Source organism: Electrophorus electricus, chromosome 2 (assembly GCF_013358815.1).
Source record: "Electrophorus electricus isolate fEleEle1 chromosome 2, fEleEle1.pri, whole genome shotgun sequence".
NCBI classification, from domain to species: Eukaryota; Metazoa; Chordata; class Actinopteri; order Gymnotiformes; family Gymnotidae; genus Electrophorus; species Electrophorus electricus.
Genome location: NC_049536.1, coordinates 7,789,083 through 7,805,014, shown reverse-complemented (window position 1 = coordinate 7,805,014; position 15,932 = coordinate 7,789,083). Strand labels below are relative to the sequence as shown.

The 15,932-nt window shown below is 45.7% G+C and overlaps 1 protein-coding gene across 3 annotated transcripts in view; it reads right to left on the bottom strand.

Annotated features, from left to right (window-relative positions):
- The window catches only part of wwox (WW domain containing oxidoreductase), a 136,207-nt gene extending 120,549 nt beyond the window's left edge, over nt 1–15,658 (bottom strand). Inside the window, exons 1-5 of one of the 3 annotated variants that reach the window (XM_035536298.1) lie at nt 15,368–15,658; nt 15,028–15,092; nt 14,353–14,410; nt 14,012–14,181; nt 4,735–4,841 (exon numbers count right to left, since the gene is read on the bottom strand). In XM_035536298.1, the coding sequence (XP_035392191.1) occupies nt 4,735–4,841; nt 14,012–14,181; nt 14,353–14,410; nt 15,028–15,092; nt 15,368–15,474 (507 nt within the window). In that variant the 5' untranslated portion in view covers nt 15,475–15,658. The remainder of the gene's footprint in view (nt 1–4,734; nt 4,842–14,011; nt 14,182–14,352; nt 14,411–15,027; nt 15,093–15,367) is intronic. The other 2 variants (XM_035536297.1, XM_035536300.1) reach the window with 2 other exon arrangements.
- Nucleotides 15,659–15,932: the final 274 nt, after the last annotated feature.

The window sequence follows — 15,932 nt, the reverse complement described above, 5'->3', positions numbered from 1 at the left end:
GGACACAGAGACTCCCTTTTTCCTGAATCAGAGAGACTCCTTTTTGCCTGAATCAGAGAGACACCCTTTCAGCTGAAACAGACACTCCTCTTGAAACAGATAGTCCCGTTCACCTGAAGCAGAGAAACTCTCTTTCACCTAAAACAGGGACTCTCATTCACCTGAAATAGAGACACTCTCGTTCCCTTCTTCAAACTCCTACATGCTCGCAGTGCTGAGATTAACCTCAAGCTCTTGGAAATTCTAGGTTTTAAGATGTCCTCCGCTGGTTATTTCAGTACGCTCCCTATTGCGCTCTGTTGCTCTCTCTCCGTTTCTCTCTCTCTCTCTCTCCCTGTTTCCCACTTACTCTTCAAAGCCTCAAACTCCACTCTTATTTTATATCATAGTATAATTTCCAGACTCATCGGTGAGGGGGGAGGAGCGACGCCTCAGCCTCGGCTCATCTGAAAATAAAACGTGCCGCAGTGATTAAAAGCAGCGCAGAGATCTGTTTGTGAAGAGCTCATTAGGCCACCGTGTTCCGAGCGTCCCGGCTCCTTCTCGTGAATAAAGAGGCGCGTTTGACGAGCGGACAGTCCTGCACTGAGCACCGCGTGTTCAAACTTAAGTATGGCCACTTATCTAATTACACTGGCCTGTCTGTCTGCCTCAATGTTAATGTGCTTTTTACACATTACAAGGTTGACTTTTTCTCTACTCCCTCTCTCAGCAAGCCTCCGTGGGGAGGGGGGTTCGCCCTAATTGGTTCCAAAGCACACCCTACCAACGCAACACACCTGCAGCCGACACCAGCCATGTTAATTTTCTTCTCCATTGTAAATAGTGTCCAGCAAATAAATAAATAAATAAATAAATAAATAAAAGGTAACACGAGGCTACGCGGGCAATTAACACGATTACAAAGCGCCTCATTAGCATTTTGACACAAGTAGGAAAAAAAAACAAAAAAACATTTTATTAAAAAAAACCAAAAAACAGCTATTTTATTCTGGTCATCAGTGGCGAGCCTTGATCTGGACAGCATCCACCTGGAGACTCCATTATACCCCTCTCGGGGGAGCAAGACTCCGAGATAAGCAGAATTTTACAGACAATCAAGAAAACTAAAATCACACCCTCTTGCAGGCACACACGCACACACACACAACACAAAGGACCGTTTGACCCTCGTTTATGAGAGAAGCTACCTCATAAAAGAGAATACCAAGAGAACACAAGCGAGAGCAGGATTCTCTGAGAAATCTGCATTTGGTACAGTGCCATACTTGTCTGGCTTCAAGTCATTTGATCAAAAGCATTGCTGAGGTCCTCTGTACCTCCCTTACTCATCACTTCAAGAGGTGTGTTGTGATATGTGGGCGTGGCCTCAGCATAGCCCTGCCCCCTCAGTCATGCTCACACGTGTTCCCTTTTACAGCGGCCTCATCCCTGCCCTATAAAAACCCGACCCACTGAACCTCGTAAACCCCAATAACTGCAGTCTAATTGTAAAACAAACTCGTAACACACACAGTGCGGACCTCTCCTAACCCTAACCGTCGAGAACCTACGGCGCACGCAGTTAGCATCCGCTCATTCATGGTCCTTCGCTCCAGCAGAGCCAACGCTGCCCGCAGCAGAGGTACACTCGCATGGGCCTGGAGTCATTTCCCCTATCCCGCATTCCACGCGCATCCTGCCTCTCTTTTCTTGCGGCCAAGCGCGTGGAAGGATGATGCGTCTCACAAATGACCTCCTGCCACCCTTCACGTCTTGATAGCAGTTTGAGCTGCTGGAAACTCGGCGCTGAGCAGGAAAGGGGGGGGTACGGTGCATGAACCAGGACCCGAGGTCGCGGTGGGATTGGAGGATGGTGAAAACATGAGCCGGCAGATAAGCATGACCAGGCACTTCCTGTTCACCCCCTGGCCCCACCACTCACCTCACAAAGACCCCGGAGCGGCTCCTAGATAACATTCAGCCTTGCCTCAGCGTAGATAACCCCAGATGATCTGGCAACCGCTCTCGCTACAGATCAGCTGGCAACCAGAGATGGATAAACAGATACGCAAGAGGTTAAAATGAGTGAGCCCCTTTCAAGCCAAGTCTGACTACACTGGATTCTGAGAACGTGTGTGGGAGGCAGGTGACGTGGGTGTCCAAACAGGGCGACTCAGCATGACACTGCGCTTTTACAGATGTAAGCTGCCTTGCTGTGATTAGTAAGCGTATTGGGGGGGGGGGGGGGGGGATGTTGTAGTGTGATTACTAAGCGCATATACATGGAGGCAGGGACCTGCAGCGCACGGCTGAGACCCGGAGACCTGGCTCTGGGCTAAAAATAAAGCATTGTTTCATTTCAGGTGGCTGTAATCAGCGGTCAGGCCAGCATCCAAGCTGCGTGCGCACAGTCACCATGACGCCATGCACAAAATCTGGAACACGGTGCTAACAAAGAGCTGATGTACAGTATGAGAGGATAAACCCTCTGATTGTGTGTGTGTGATATATATATATATATATATATATATATATATATATATATATATATATATATAAACCACACACACACACACACACATACACACACTATATTAAATATATATTTGCAACGCTGCATGGTTGAGTTTACGCATGCTGTTAGGCAACGTGATCACTCAACTGTGGGTCCGGGGTTATCAAGATTAGCCCACCGCTACACTAAAGTCAGCTCTAGCTGACCTAGGAAGTACACACGGTGACCTTTTGTCCAGGTGACTTCAAAATATACATCTTTATCAAAATAACCTTAACAGAAGCGCGGGAACTCGGAGAGTTCATCCATCATTTTAACGATTAATTTCCTTCATCACAGTCCTTTCCTGACTCTATTAATACGGGGGCTGAAGTGTGCGGCTGTGTCTCCGGCCGAGGAGATCCGCTCCGATATTACTGCTCCCATCGCTCATCACGGGAGGCGCGCGACAGACCAGCCAAAGCCAATCCCGCAATTCTTAATCAGAAAATGAGAATCTTAAGCTTGATCCCCTCTTCTTTTGACGCTATTTAGCCAGTCGATAGTCAGGACGGGAGGCTCCTGTAAGTCATTTTCAGCATCATGATAAGTTAATTAAAGGTCTCTTGAAATGTCAAATGTCAGCTGAAACAAAAACAGGAACTGTGTGTCAGTTTGTTCTTAAAAAGCTTCATAAATATATTAAAGAATGTTAATAGTGTTATTATTGAGGAGTTTCACTAAAGGCTCTTTGTTCCTGCCTCAGAATCCTTCGCTCTGACTGGATTAGTGGAATTTGGTGGTGTGTGTGTGTGTGTGTGTGTGTGTGTGTGTGTGTGTGTATGTGTATGGGTATGTGTGTGTGGGTGTGAAGCTTTTATAGGGCCAGGGTGAGCGTTGCTCGTGGGGGTGTGTGCAAAACGTCGGAGTGGTTCAAACGTGCATGTGTAAAAGTCCTCCAAGCAGTTCTAGCTACATTTATTAAAACATGCCTTGATTTGAAGCTGTCTGAGCTGACGAATTATCCGAGAAGGGCTTTTGTTCAATTAAACATTTCAGCTGCTTTAAAGCGCTTTAGATTCCCCTGTAATCTATCGGCATCCCGTAATTAATCAACTAATTCTCAGTCTCGGGATGGCTGTAATTACAGCGCTGGTAATAGCTTATTCTTTCTGCTCCAGCACCTACATTTCATTTGTTTATTTTCCCACAGTCATAAATCTAGGGGAACGTAAGGATTGCCACAATATTAGTGCAATAATCAGAGTTAATTATCACACAGGCCTCACACTCTCCTCCCACTATTAACACAGAGATCTGCCTCACCATAGGCTGGAGTCACTTAATTTATACATCAGTAAAGCCTTGCTGTACCACAGACCAGTATGTTTTAGCCCTGCCTCAGTAAAGTCCTGCTGCACCACAAACCAGTCACTTAAACCCTGCCTCATTGTACACCAGAGTATCTTAAGCCCTGCCTCAGTAAAACTCTGCCTCGTTATAGACCAGAGTATCTTAAGCCCTGCCTCAGTAAAACCCTGCCTAATTATAGACCAGAGTAGCTTAAGCCCTGCCTCAGCAAACTGCAACTGCGAAGCCCGATATTAAACACAAAGACCCAGGAGCACATGCTTGCGGAAGCCAAAAACCGCAGCAAGTTTTGGCTGCATGGGACGGCAAGCCAGCACGAGGTGTTTCACCGCTAAACATTGTGTGATTCAGCGCGAGCGTGTGCCGCATTCTGGCTCAAGAGGCCAGGCGCACAGACACAGCCACCAGTTAGGATAAATCGTAAGCACCAGCTCTATGAGGCTAGACCTGGTTACAGCAGTCATCTGATTGTGGTTTCTAAAGCGAAATGTATATCTGCATACAAAGGGGTAGCATGGACTGGTGTGCAAGGCTACCGATAACTACGTTCTGACGTACGATCTAGGGTGAGCCTCCCAAAAGCGTTGCAGTATAGATGTTTCTGGCAAGCTTGTGATGGGGGTGCAATTATTTTAACACAGTGATGCTTTCAGGAATTTGAGGCCTGATCTTCACCTGTAGAGGTGTCCCGTGTAGTGCTACCAGTGCAGAGCTGGGCTCTCTCTCACTGCAGTCTGGGTCCAAGAGGTCACAGAAGTTGATCTTGGTGTGTGTGGGTGTGTGTATATATAGTGTATATATATATATATATATATATATATATATATATATATATATATATATATATATATATATATATATATATATATATATATAAACACACTCACCCACTCCTGTAGGATCAGACCAACTGCTTTGCTGCTTCGGGTTTTGTTGCGGCAGGCCAAGATCACATGGGCACCATGCAAAGCAAAGGACCGTGCTGTCTCAAAACCTGCAGTGAGAGAGTAAGAAAGCGAGCGAGCGAGAGAGAGAGAGAGAGAGAGAGAGAGAGAGCGCAAGAGACAGAGAGAGTGTCAGAGGAAGTCAAATGACATGATTGCGATTAGTCTTCTTGTTCAGATAACGCTGCGATCAATGTTCTCTCCCATTATCGATGCGGCGCTCGCTCTCTCGCTCTCTCTCTGCTGGGACTGAACGGAGTGGAGGAGAGGGAACAGGGAAGGAGCTGAAAGCCATATCTGCAGTTCCTCCGCCCCCACGGGCTCCCCTCACGACTGCTTAATCACGCGGCTCGCCGCTGATCAGAATGAGCCGCTTAACGTAGCGGAAGCCCTCACCAGCCACCAGCTCCTGCAGTGATAAAACTGGAAATTGGACCACGAACACTTTCAGGGAGTAGCGGCCGCTGTAACAGAAGGTGCTGTCTGCAGTCACAGTAAGATGTAAGGGAATTAAAAGTGTTTAAAGAACACATTTCATTGTCGTGTCTCGGGCTTTTTTAGAGCAGATAAAACAGAGGCAGCGTAACTGTATGGGTAGCACAGAGAAACTTTGTTGCCCGTCCGATGAGAGTGGCACTTCAAAGCAAGGGAGATAAGGATTACGTGGCTTCACCGCGCGCCAGGCCGGCTCTGCTCCCATCATCCTGCAGCCTGTTATCACTCCCGAGATAAACATGGCCCACGAGTAGAGATACGAGGAAAAATTCATTTCCAAACCCGCAAGTATAAATGGGTCATTTCGACTCAAAAAGGTTGAAACACTTTGCTAAAACTACTGAGCTAAATTGAGCTAATTACATGGGGATGACGGGGAGAACATTAAATGTTCTGCTCTACCAAACACACCAAAAAAAAAAAAAAAAAAAAAAAGGTGCCCAAAACAACTGTTATATTTAGGGGGAGTTGGGGTACTGTTCAGGATGTTTTGCTGACCTGCTCTTTTGCATTGTCCCTTTGATTACACAAAGTGTGTTTAAAGTTTCCCTAAAGCAGGCATCAGCAATTTAAGAGGAAGAACGGGCATCAGATGCAGAGGCACACAGAGCTGAAAATAGACATGCCAACCGAGGTTTCAGACTCAGACGGAGGACAACAATCCAAAGCTTGACATTAATAATTAAGAAAAGCAATAATCATTTAGAGCAGAGCATTTAGAGCATGCCTTACTGAGACTTTAAGCACACACTAAGTAAACTCCAGACTTAAAGTTTTACTTTACAGCCAGGACTCCAAGTCCCCCCCCCCCCCAAGTCCGTCTCCGGCTTTTAGAAGCAGTAATGTCGTGGCATTTGCTCTCATTCACGCTGCCTCGGTTTGCTAATTAAATCCAGAGGCGAACATTTTAGCAAGCATCAACACTTCAGTTCGGAGTGCAGGTGACGGAGCCGGGCCGGTGGTCAACCCCTAGGGCAGGCGTGCGTGCGTGCGTGCGCGCGCGCCCTTGCTCGGCACACGCCTGCTGCCTTCTCGCTCTGCTCCCTGACACGGTCACGTAAGCCCTGGCTGCGGCGCTTGTAAAACATATTACACTGTCATGGCCGAGAAAAGAGCTGACAGGCCAACACATCTCAAACGGAGAGCCGCTACTCACTCCCTCCTGCTCTCACTGCCGACCTGCACAGGGTAGCTCTAGAAAGCACGCCTGACAAGCGCCATCGATTACCTACCACGTCCGCACACACGTTTTTATTCTCCTTTCCGACTTCAGACGAAAGTTTTCTGGAGTTCACATACGCCACAGAGACTTGTGTGAACTTCCCATATGTGCAATAATCAAGAAATGGATTCGCTAGTCCAAACAGATCCAAATCTTTTGTGTTATAAAAAATAGGATAATTCTATAGGCTCATAACGCCACATTCCAGAAGTGGAGCAATTTGTTCGCACACACACAATCACACACACACACACACTAAAAAACCCCTGATTGATAGTCTAACCCTACATTTCTGTGCAAGCTAAATGAGTCTGACTGTGAGGCAGCAAGATTCCAAGCGACAGACAGTTTGCATGATAGCGTGGATTAAAATGAACTTTAATTAGATTAAGTTTTAATCTGATTTTCATTAAAAGGCAAACTAGAAGCCCTAATTGTGAGGCGAGTGCTAAAGAGTAATATCCATTAAAACTCAACATTGGAGGAGGATAAGCACTCTTCTCTGACAAGTGAAGCATGGAATTAAATTATATGACACCTTATTAGGAGTAATGGAAGGAGCTCCACTCCCAGTAAATGCAGATGGAGAGTCCGGAGAAAAGGGAAATCTGGACGCCGTCAACAAACACCCGCCGATCGGCCCGGTCACATTCCGCAAAATGTAAAGCAGAGGAGCGCAGCCAAATTAAGCCCAGCCGAACGGATCCGGCAAATCCGAGAGACGAAGGAGGAACGTGGTGGAGGGGGAGGAAGGTGAGAGATCAGCAGCCTGCTCTCACCGTCACCTTGGAAAAAGCACGCCCGCTCCTGGGCGCTGAAACATGAGTTAATCGACGTTGATGTTTTTCATAATGGGAAACAAATTAGAGCATGTTTAACACCAGCAGCGACTGCTGGGTGTTATTTATGAAAAATAGAGAGGTCCTGACATTAATTTGGATGTAACGACAGCAGCTGTAAGGCTGACAGAGATGTGGGGTCCCCCAGCCGCACGGGGGGGGGGGCAAGGCAGAGCGGCGTCAGCTCCAGCAGAGAGAGTGAGACCGCGCTTACGTCACCCTCGCGTCAGCCTCTCGGGCCTGCTCGCGCACAACACAGGTACGGGTAGGATATGGGTCATCACCCGCCTCTAGCTACACAATCAGGTGGGTGTGTATGCCAACCAATAAAGACTCTCTAATGGTGGAGGGGAAGTGCTTTGCAGTCAAGCACGCGATGGCCATGAGATAACCAGCAGAATGTGCTTTTGGGTGCGTTAACGGCAGCGTCCTTCCGTCCGGGACGAGGGCCGTGAGAGGGTTTGGGGCGTCAGCACAAAAGGAGATGGACCCGCGGGTGAGGTAGTGAGTTTAATGCCAGGCTGTTCTCTGTTCCGGGCCACAGCCCTGCTTCTGCTGAGCGCCCTGCACGGACAGAACCACGGCAGGTCCGATGCAGCGGCCGGGCTCTGACTCGGTGAACACCACTCTCGGTACGGAGCTCCAGCACCAGACGTATTGCTACATGCCCTTTTATTGCTTTTATCTGGGAAGGTCCTTGGGGGGATTTCACCCCCCCACTGCAACACAACCAAATATCAGCAGCTCACGTCTGAGGGAAACGCAAAAGGTGGAGTGCAGCGAGGCGGTGGATGAGACGAGGTGGGGGGTTCTCCTCTCTCCACGTCAACATTTCATGGCGCGTTTGACCTCTCAGACCCACAGCCTTGTTCCCCTTGGCTGGTACATGGCACCGAGAACGCTTCTCACGCCAGACCACTGCTTTGCTGGGAATAACCCCACGTCACGACCCGGCCATCCTCACTTGTAATGTGCAGGGTGTTTTTGAGAGGAGCCAGGGCAGACGGTGATGCAGCTTCGCCTGTGCTCCGCTCAGAGCATTTCCCTCCGCTGCCTGGTCCAGGGGTTACGAAACGGTGAAGTGTGAGATCATCTTTTCTTTCCTGGTGTAGCAAGTGTTTGATGTATTTTTGGGGGTTAAAACGTGGAGTCCGGTGCTCCCGTATATCCGTGCCGGGCTCTAATTCGCCCCATTAATAACGCCCCACTTTCATTTGAGATCGGCGAGGCGTTGTCACGGGCCAAAGTGAAATGTATGGTTTGTAATTACCAGAGTGTGGGGCGAGGAGTTCCACCTGAGTGGCCTCCTGCTCTTCCATTACCCCCAACCCCCTGCCCCAGCCGCCCCCCAGGCTCCGGCTTTGACCCCCTAGTGGCCATGGCCGACTCCCACCACAATTTTTCATCGTGCCCTCAGCTCGTACCGGTCACCCCGTCCCCATGGCTGCCTCCAACCCAGGGCTGCTCCTCCCACTCTCGTTGCGGACAGAGGTGCGAGACGGACAGATGAAGGAGAGGAAGCCAATGAGAGAAAGAACAAGAAATGTAGCCACACCACTCCAGCACGTCCTGCTTCTGGCTGAAAATGATCCATAAACCAGTTGAATTGCCATACGATCAGGGCTGGACTTTCACACTTAAACACATATATGCCTTACAGACCTTGCGCTCACCTATTCAGCTGCACCGAGCTTGTAATCATTATTGAACCTTTTATCCCCAGTTGTAATTTTCTTGCACGTTACATCAGTTTTGCCGTGCCCCCAGAATTTTATCCAAGGCCAATAAAGTTCAATAATTTGACTAACCAACCATACCTAGTATTCATTACATAGCCAATAAACAGATTCATCAAAAAGGACATGAAATGCACATTAAAAACCTCAGATTCCATTTCCTCAGCCGTTTGCTAAAAATAACAGGTTCCACATGAATATAAGCAGCCCTAAAGCCCGCTGCAGCCCAGGCCAAGTGGAGAAAATGGAGGCTGGTTCACATATATAACGCACTGAAAAAGGAAGAAAACCCAGTGATGCACTACAGTTGTCTTACAGTCAGAGCTACAGGAGAACAGTGAGTGACAAGCCTTCATGGTGGAGCATGTGCCGCAGGTTTGCCCCTAAACAATGCCGTGAGCTGCACCTCTCTCTCTCTCTCTCCCCATCCCTCCCTCCCGCCATGTGTCCGTGTGCAGGCATTCATAGAAAAAGAGAGGCTGTAAATATGAGGGTGGTAGTTATGCTTTTAATGGTAGTTATGCTGAAGAAGTCAGCCTCAATCCGGGGCTCGGCTCGGCCCGGAGTCACTCCTGCACTTAATCCCCGTGCCGGCGGAGACGGACAGAGTCCTAATCCACGAGCACAGCCGCGGCATAAAGACATACCCCTGCAGTTGTGCAGGCACCAAACATACAGCTAAAGTCTAAATGCAAAAAGGCCGTGGGATTTTTCAGAAGGCATAAACTAGAGAATTTCTATGCCCTACGCCTTGTTGTTGGTCCCCAGCGCAACCTTATGCACTCTATTTCCTAGCCAGACGTGGAGAATTCTCCAAAACACGATGCAGGAGTCAGCGCCTGAGATGAGAGCAGTGCCTGTTTTGTAAAGCAGTGCAACGTGGGTAAGCACATTTCAGCTTGACTCAAAAACAAAAAATGCATCAGACCTTTACATAAACAAACAATATATCAGACCTCTACATAAAAACAGACAATACATCAGATCACTACATAAACAGACACTGCATCAGACCTCTACATAAACAGACAATACATCAGACCTCTACATAAACAGACAATACATCAGACCTCTACATAAACAGACAATACATCAGATCTCTACATAAACAAACCCTGCATCAGACCTCTACATAAACAAACACTACACTTTTTTATTATGTCTTTTTCCTTTAGTTCTTGCTCTGGTTTTCTTGTCTTTTCGGTTTTTTTAAAGAACAATAAGTCTAATACTTTTATACTAGTGATTAGAACCCATAAAACCACTAAGACAACAGTAAATGGTTGAGGCAGGTGAAGTCAAAACCCTGTAGCATTTCCAAAACCAGATTAGCAGATATTATAAATTATGCAAGTTTCAAATTTCTACCTACCACTGAACTGAGCTGAACTGCGTGGTCAAGTTCAAGAAAGACGGTTATGTTAAAATGCACAACAATAAAGTGGCATCTAAACTGGATTTATAAACCACTCATTTCCCTCGATGTATAAATAAATCATGTAAGTAATATCAGAACGGGACGGGACTACTTCGATTTGACTTGCTGACATAAACTGATGAACGAAAAGAGACACTGGACAAATATAGGGATTTGCACAGCACAGCTGTGACACGGCAAGACAAATACAGTTACATCAGTGCAATGCGACGGCCACACGACATCCATCACCATCGGAGACTGCCAGCGCCGGGGCCGTGAGCCTCCACCTGGAGACCGCGCGGGTCTGGAGGGACTCCCGCCGCACACCCCAGACCCAAAAATAACTCCACCGCACACTTAACCAGCAGCCTTCATCCCAACAGAGGCCGACACACAGTAGACCCGTCCCTCCTCATCACCTCCAGCCTCAAGCAGCAGCGGTGGAGCAGGAGCCCTGAGCGGCGACGCCTCTCAGCACAGGGAGCGGAGCTGCAGCTCGCACGACAGCGTGCTGGGGGGGGGGGGGGGGGGGGGGGGGCCTTAGTCACACAACAGTTACAACAACAACAACTATAGCTGAAATAACACGAAGAGAAGAAAACGGTGCCGTCTGCAGGGGAGTCTAGTTGTTTTCCCCGCTTTTATTGTCAAAAGATGCAGCAAAATCATCAATAACAAATTAGCGATTGTTTACTCGTATGAAGGCATTTTTTTGCCCCCCCCCCCCGACTAAAAAGATTTAAAAATTAAAATGATGTTGCTTTGTGAGATCCATGTAAATGTAAAGTTTAGATTTCGATGATTCCGTAAAGAACGCAGGGAGAGAGGAGACAGTCCGTGCGCGGCGGAGTGACAGCAGACCTTTCCGGTCGGAGAGCAAAGAGAGTCGAGCTTGGGACAGTAAATAACTTTTAGTCGGTTCAATAGAAGAGAATTAAGGAAAGCGCTCAAGTTGCTAATGGGAATGAATGGGAGGCATCAGCTGGGGTCAAAAGCACTGCAGGATCAATGCAGAGGTACAGGTGTACGGCAACACAACAGGAGAATACGTTAACAGAGAGCACCGGGGAGAAGGAAGGACGGAAAGACAGAGCGAGAGAGCGAGAGAACATTTATTTCTATTACCATGATTAAAGACTGTAAAGAGGAGAGTTTAAGGTAAGAGAGGGTCACACAGAAGAATAATGGACTAATGCCGCGCACTGAGCCGCAGTCTAGGCAGGTCGGACGGGACATGTACAAAGCCCCCTTCACCACAATGGCCAGACCACACAGAAGAAAAATTATATTCATCTCTCAATGCATGAGGTACCTGCTTCCTGAAAGGCATTTTTGAATGCTTTAAGCACAAAGATTTGCAGCAATTAAAAAAACGTGAACGACAATAAAAGGAATTAAGGATTGGATTTTGAAATTTGAAAAGCAAATATATTCTTAGATATAGTAGTTATAAGTAAAGAACAGTTATCGAGTGCATCTAGAATAGAAGAACTATGTGTAGAAAACTTTAGATATTTTATCTGACAGTTACTCTGCATAAATATTACAAAGGAAATAATTTCCTCCTTAAAAATATAATTAAGAAAATTACCACTGAAATTCAATATTAAGCTAAATCTTGTCCTGAATCCAGTATTTGTTACATTACAAACATTACAGAGTACTTTATTGGAAATAACAAAACGACACTGAACAGCAAAGAACTAAATGCTTGTTGTGGTGCCAAATTCAAGCATAAATTAAGTTTAAAAACTGAAGGCTTCATAAAATGAATAAATTTTTTTTTTTTAATATGTAAAAAACTGATTATTATGCTAATTGACAACTGTTACACATTCAAGCTTTTATTACTATTATTATTATTGATTACAATTACGTCACAATTGTTGTTTGATTTCATATATTTCTGTATTCTCAATTTTAATTTAATCACCACTGACTTCTCACAAATTGCACCTTCATTTCCAATGAGTTAAGAATAAGCAAGTTGAGCGTCAGGTGCAGCCGAAAGGTCTACACTGCCCTCTAGTGGTTAGAAGAAGAAAAAAACATCTAAAACCAGGAAATCGTGAAGCGTGCATTTATGATCTTATCAGGGTTTGTAATAAGGTTTCTCTAAGCACGGGGTTTTTTTTCTCATAACGTTTTACGTTCACACAAAACATTGCAAAATTTTGCCTACAGAATCTTAAAAGGAAATCAAGACATTTCAGTATACAACGTGGGGAAATAAAATTTTACATCGGTTTTTCAGTCAGTTATGTAGTTAACTCATGCTGACTTGTCTTGTTCTCTGCACACTTTTGCAAATGTTTCCAGTTGTATGGATATTTTAAATATGTACATCAATTTATGCTATAGTCATATACATTTGCATAAACGTCATTTCACAAGTGCATTTATAGTGTAAATGTATTTGTGTGTGTGTGTGTGTGTGTGTGTGTGTGTGTGTGTGTACAATAGTGGTGCCAGCATTAAGGGATTATAATTTAAAGTGAAGTGTGAATTGTGTGGTATCTTATTTGGTAAGATATAAAGGACACGTACCTAATGAAGTGATTCTTAAGTATTTCAGAGAAAACATCTTAAAGGCAATATAAAGCACATCAACATATATTAAGACTACAGCAAGAACAGAGTACATTTGAAATAAAGCAAATTTCAGCATAATCTTCAGAATTATCAGCAAAATTAAGTCAAAAGAAAGACTTCACCCCATTAACCCTCTAACCTGTTGCCATAAAACTCAAATCACTGTTCTGTCATACAAGGTTGAGAATTGCATTTCACACTGACCTCCAATCCCAAACAAAAGTGACATTTCAGAAGGAGTGCGAGTTTGGACAGTTAGAAGGCTTACGCTACTCGGACTGCCTCCGCGCCCTCGTTGTCCCCCGTCGCCATGCTATGACGGGCTGCGAAGCTGACCGAACGGCTGCAGCTTGTGATGATTCATGGTGGAAAGACTCAGGAAACGCATTTGTCTCCAGTCCATTATGTTATGAGTTGTGCATTAATGCAGCTCAAACAGACCCTATTCATTAAAGTTAACAATGACACCCAATTCAGCTGCGCTAATGAACATCGATATTCACGCAGAGGATTAAGGGATGATTTGTGGATTTTTGTGTGCATCATTCAAAGCATAATGTAGATAAATGCTTCAGTTAGTATACAGTCTTAGTGATAAACAGGCAAGTGAGGACATTGTTAGAATTCACTGTGCTACAGCGCCACCCTCTGTACATTACAAGTAATCACTTGTTTGCTGTTTGCACACCACATGCACACAGGCTTGGAAAACAAAACAACCCTGCAGTCAGTGTGCACCTAATTCTTTGTCAGAGAGCTAAAACGTCTTAAAAAGCAGCACTTTGTTTTGTAAGAGAGGGGGAAAGAGCGAGGGAAAGAGAGAGAGAGAGAGAGAGAGAGAGAGAGAGAGAGAGAGAGAGAGAGAGAGACTAGACACAGTCCTAAGCACTGCTGATGTGGTGTAGAGAGAACTTACCAATGCCAGAATTGGCCCCGGTGATGAGTATGACTTTGTTAGAAAGATCACGGCCTTGTAGGATCTCCAGAGCGCTGGTGTTGCCGTCAAAGCGTTTGGGCTTCACCTGCACATCCTCTACAGTGAACGCTTGCCGAGGATCAAAGTACGTCTTCCTCTTATTGATGTGGCTGATTGGCAAGGAGGGAAAAAAAGCAAATAAAATCAGTAAGATGTAGAGCAGAGACGCCCGTATACGTAATGCTTCCTGATCAGAGAAGAGAACGTACAAGCCGATCTCAAAAGCAAGGCAAAAGGCTTAATTATGGTGGAAAAATATCTACCAAACGTACAGAACTCACTCAACATAATAAATTTGTCCCTTGTCATCTGTCTCCTGCTCCCACCCGTAGGGTAGATCTGCACAAAAAGATACAAGCATCTGTCTGTGAAAATAAGGACCTAACATCAGTTTAATGAACCTGTAATACTGTTTTAACTGCAACTGCAACATTAAATGTTAATGTTTCAAAGGATTAAAAAATATTCCTCCCTGATGATTGTGCACCACTTGCACACAGGACACACACGTCAGCACTAAATACTATGTCAAAGAGCAAAAAATGTCTTTTAAAAAACAGAGAGAGCGAAAGTCAGAAAGAGAGATTTGACTATAAATGACGCCTCCTCATACACACATCGCTCACTTGACTGTAAACATGTATTTGGTTGAAACACCTTGTACATGTTCAGCATAGCCTATGCACTGGCATGAAGGCCTAGCCTTTCTCCAGTTCTTCATCAGAAGTCGCTTTATAACAACAGGGTTGCTGTCAGCAGGACAGGGCAGGAACGGCTGACCACAACAGATGTAACTGTAAAAATGCACCTCTCTGCCTTACCTATAAGATAGGTGTATCTACTGATATTGTCAATGGAGGTACAAGGTAAACTGTTTCTAATAAAGTGAATGGGGAGTGTGCTTGGCGTAGCGTTTTAGGGGGCTTAACATGTGTCGTGGTGCGTGAGCTGCGAACCTCCGGCACAGCGCTTCTTCTTCCCAGTTTTAGGATGCTCCCACTGGGTCTTCATCTCGTCGTGGCTGCGAGGTGTACGAACGACAAAATGAAAGGTGCTTTCGGGACAGGTTGTCGCTCATTACTCATCCAAGTCAATCGTTTTTAAATGTCACAACACAAACTTAAATAACTACAGTGCCCGCCCACCATATTTACAGCTACGTAAATTATATCGCTACTAGGGCCAGGTTGAAGAGCTCAGATGATTTCAAATGGCAAATGTATAGAAATCAAACACCACAGCCTAGCTAGCTGTGCCCATGTTGGTTTGTTGACAGAAATGATAAAGCCACCTTACTTGGCATAGTAAACCCAACCATCCTTTGTAGACCTTTCTTCCCATCCGGGAGGAAGTTCATCCTCGCTGTCAGTATCATCCATCCCTGCGTATTTCAAAGCTGCCATTGCTTGCGAAAGTTTGGGTGTAAACCAGTCGGTTTGTTGGTGACCGTGTAAAAGCTATGGAGCCAGCAAGCAGCAAACGATAAAGAAATTCACTCTAATGCTACAGTTGCACTTCCGCAAAGCCCTAATGACGTCTGGAGGCAAGGTTTTCTGGGATATGTAGTCAGCGCGGCTATACACGGGATTAAACCCTTAGACGGTACGAGCAGTCTGTGGATTAAAGCGCAGACAAGTGGACTGGACTGCAGCGGGTGAAAAGAAGAGCTACCGGTTGACGCCCTCTAGTGGTTGGTTGCAGTGCCACTCGAACCCCGTCCAATCCCAAGTGAACGGGGCAGACGACTAACGTTCATTCCAAATTACACGTCTGATATTTGTTGGGAATTGTTTTCTGTCAATTCTCCCTCCTTCGCCCAATATTTATTTACGAATAACATGTTTTATAAAAGTTATTTTGT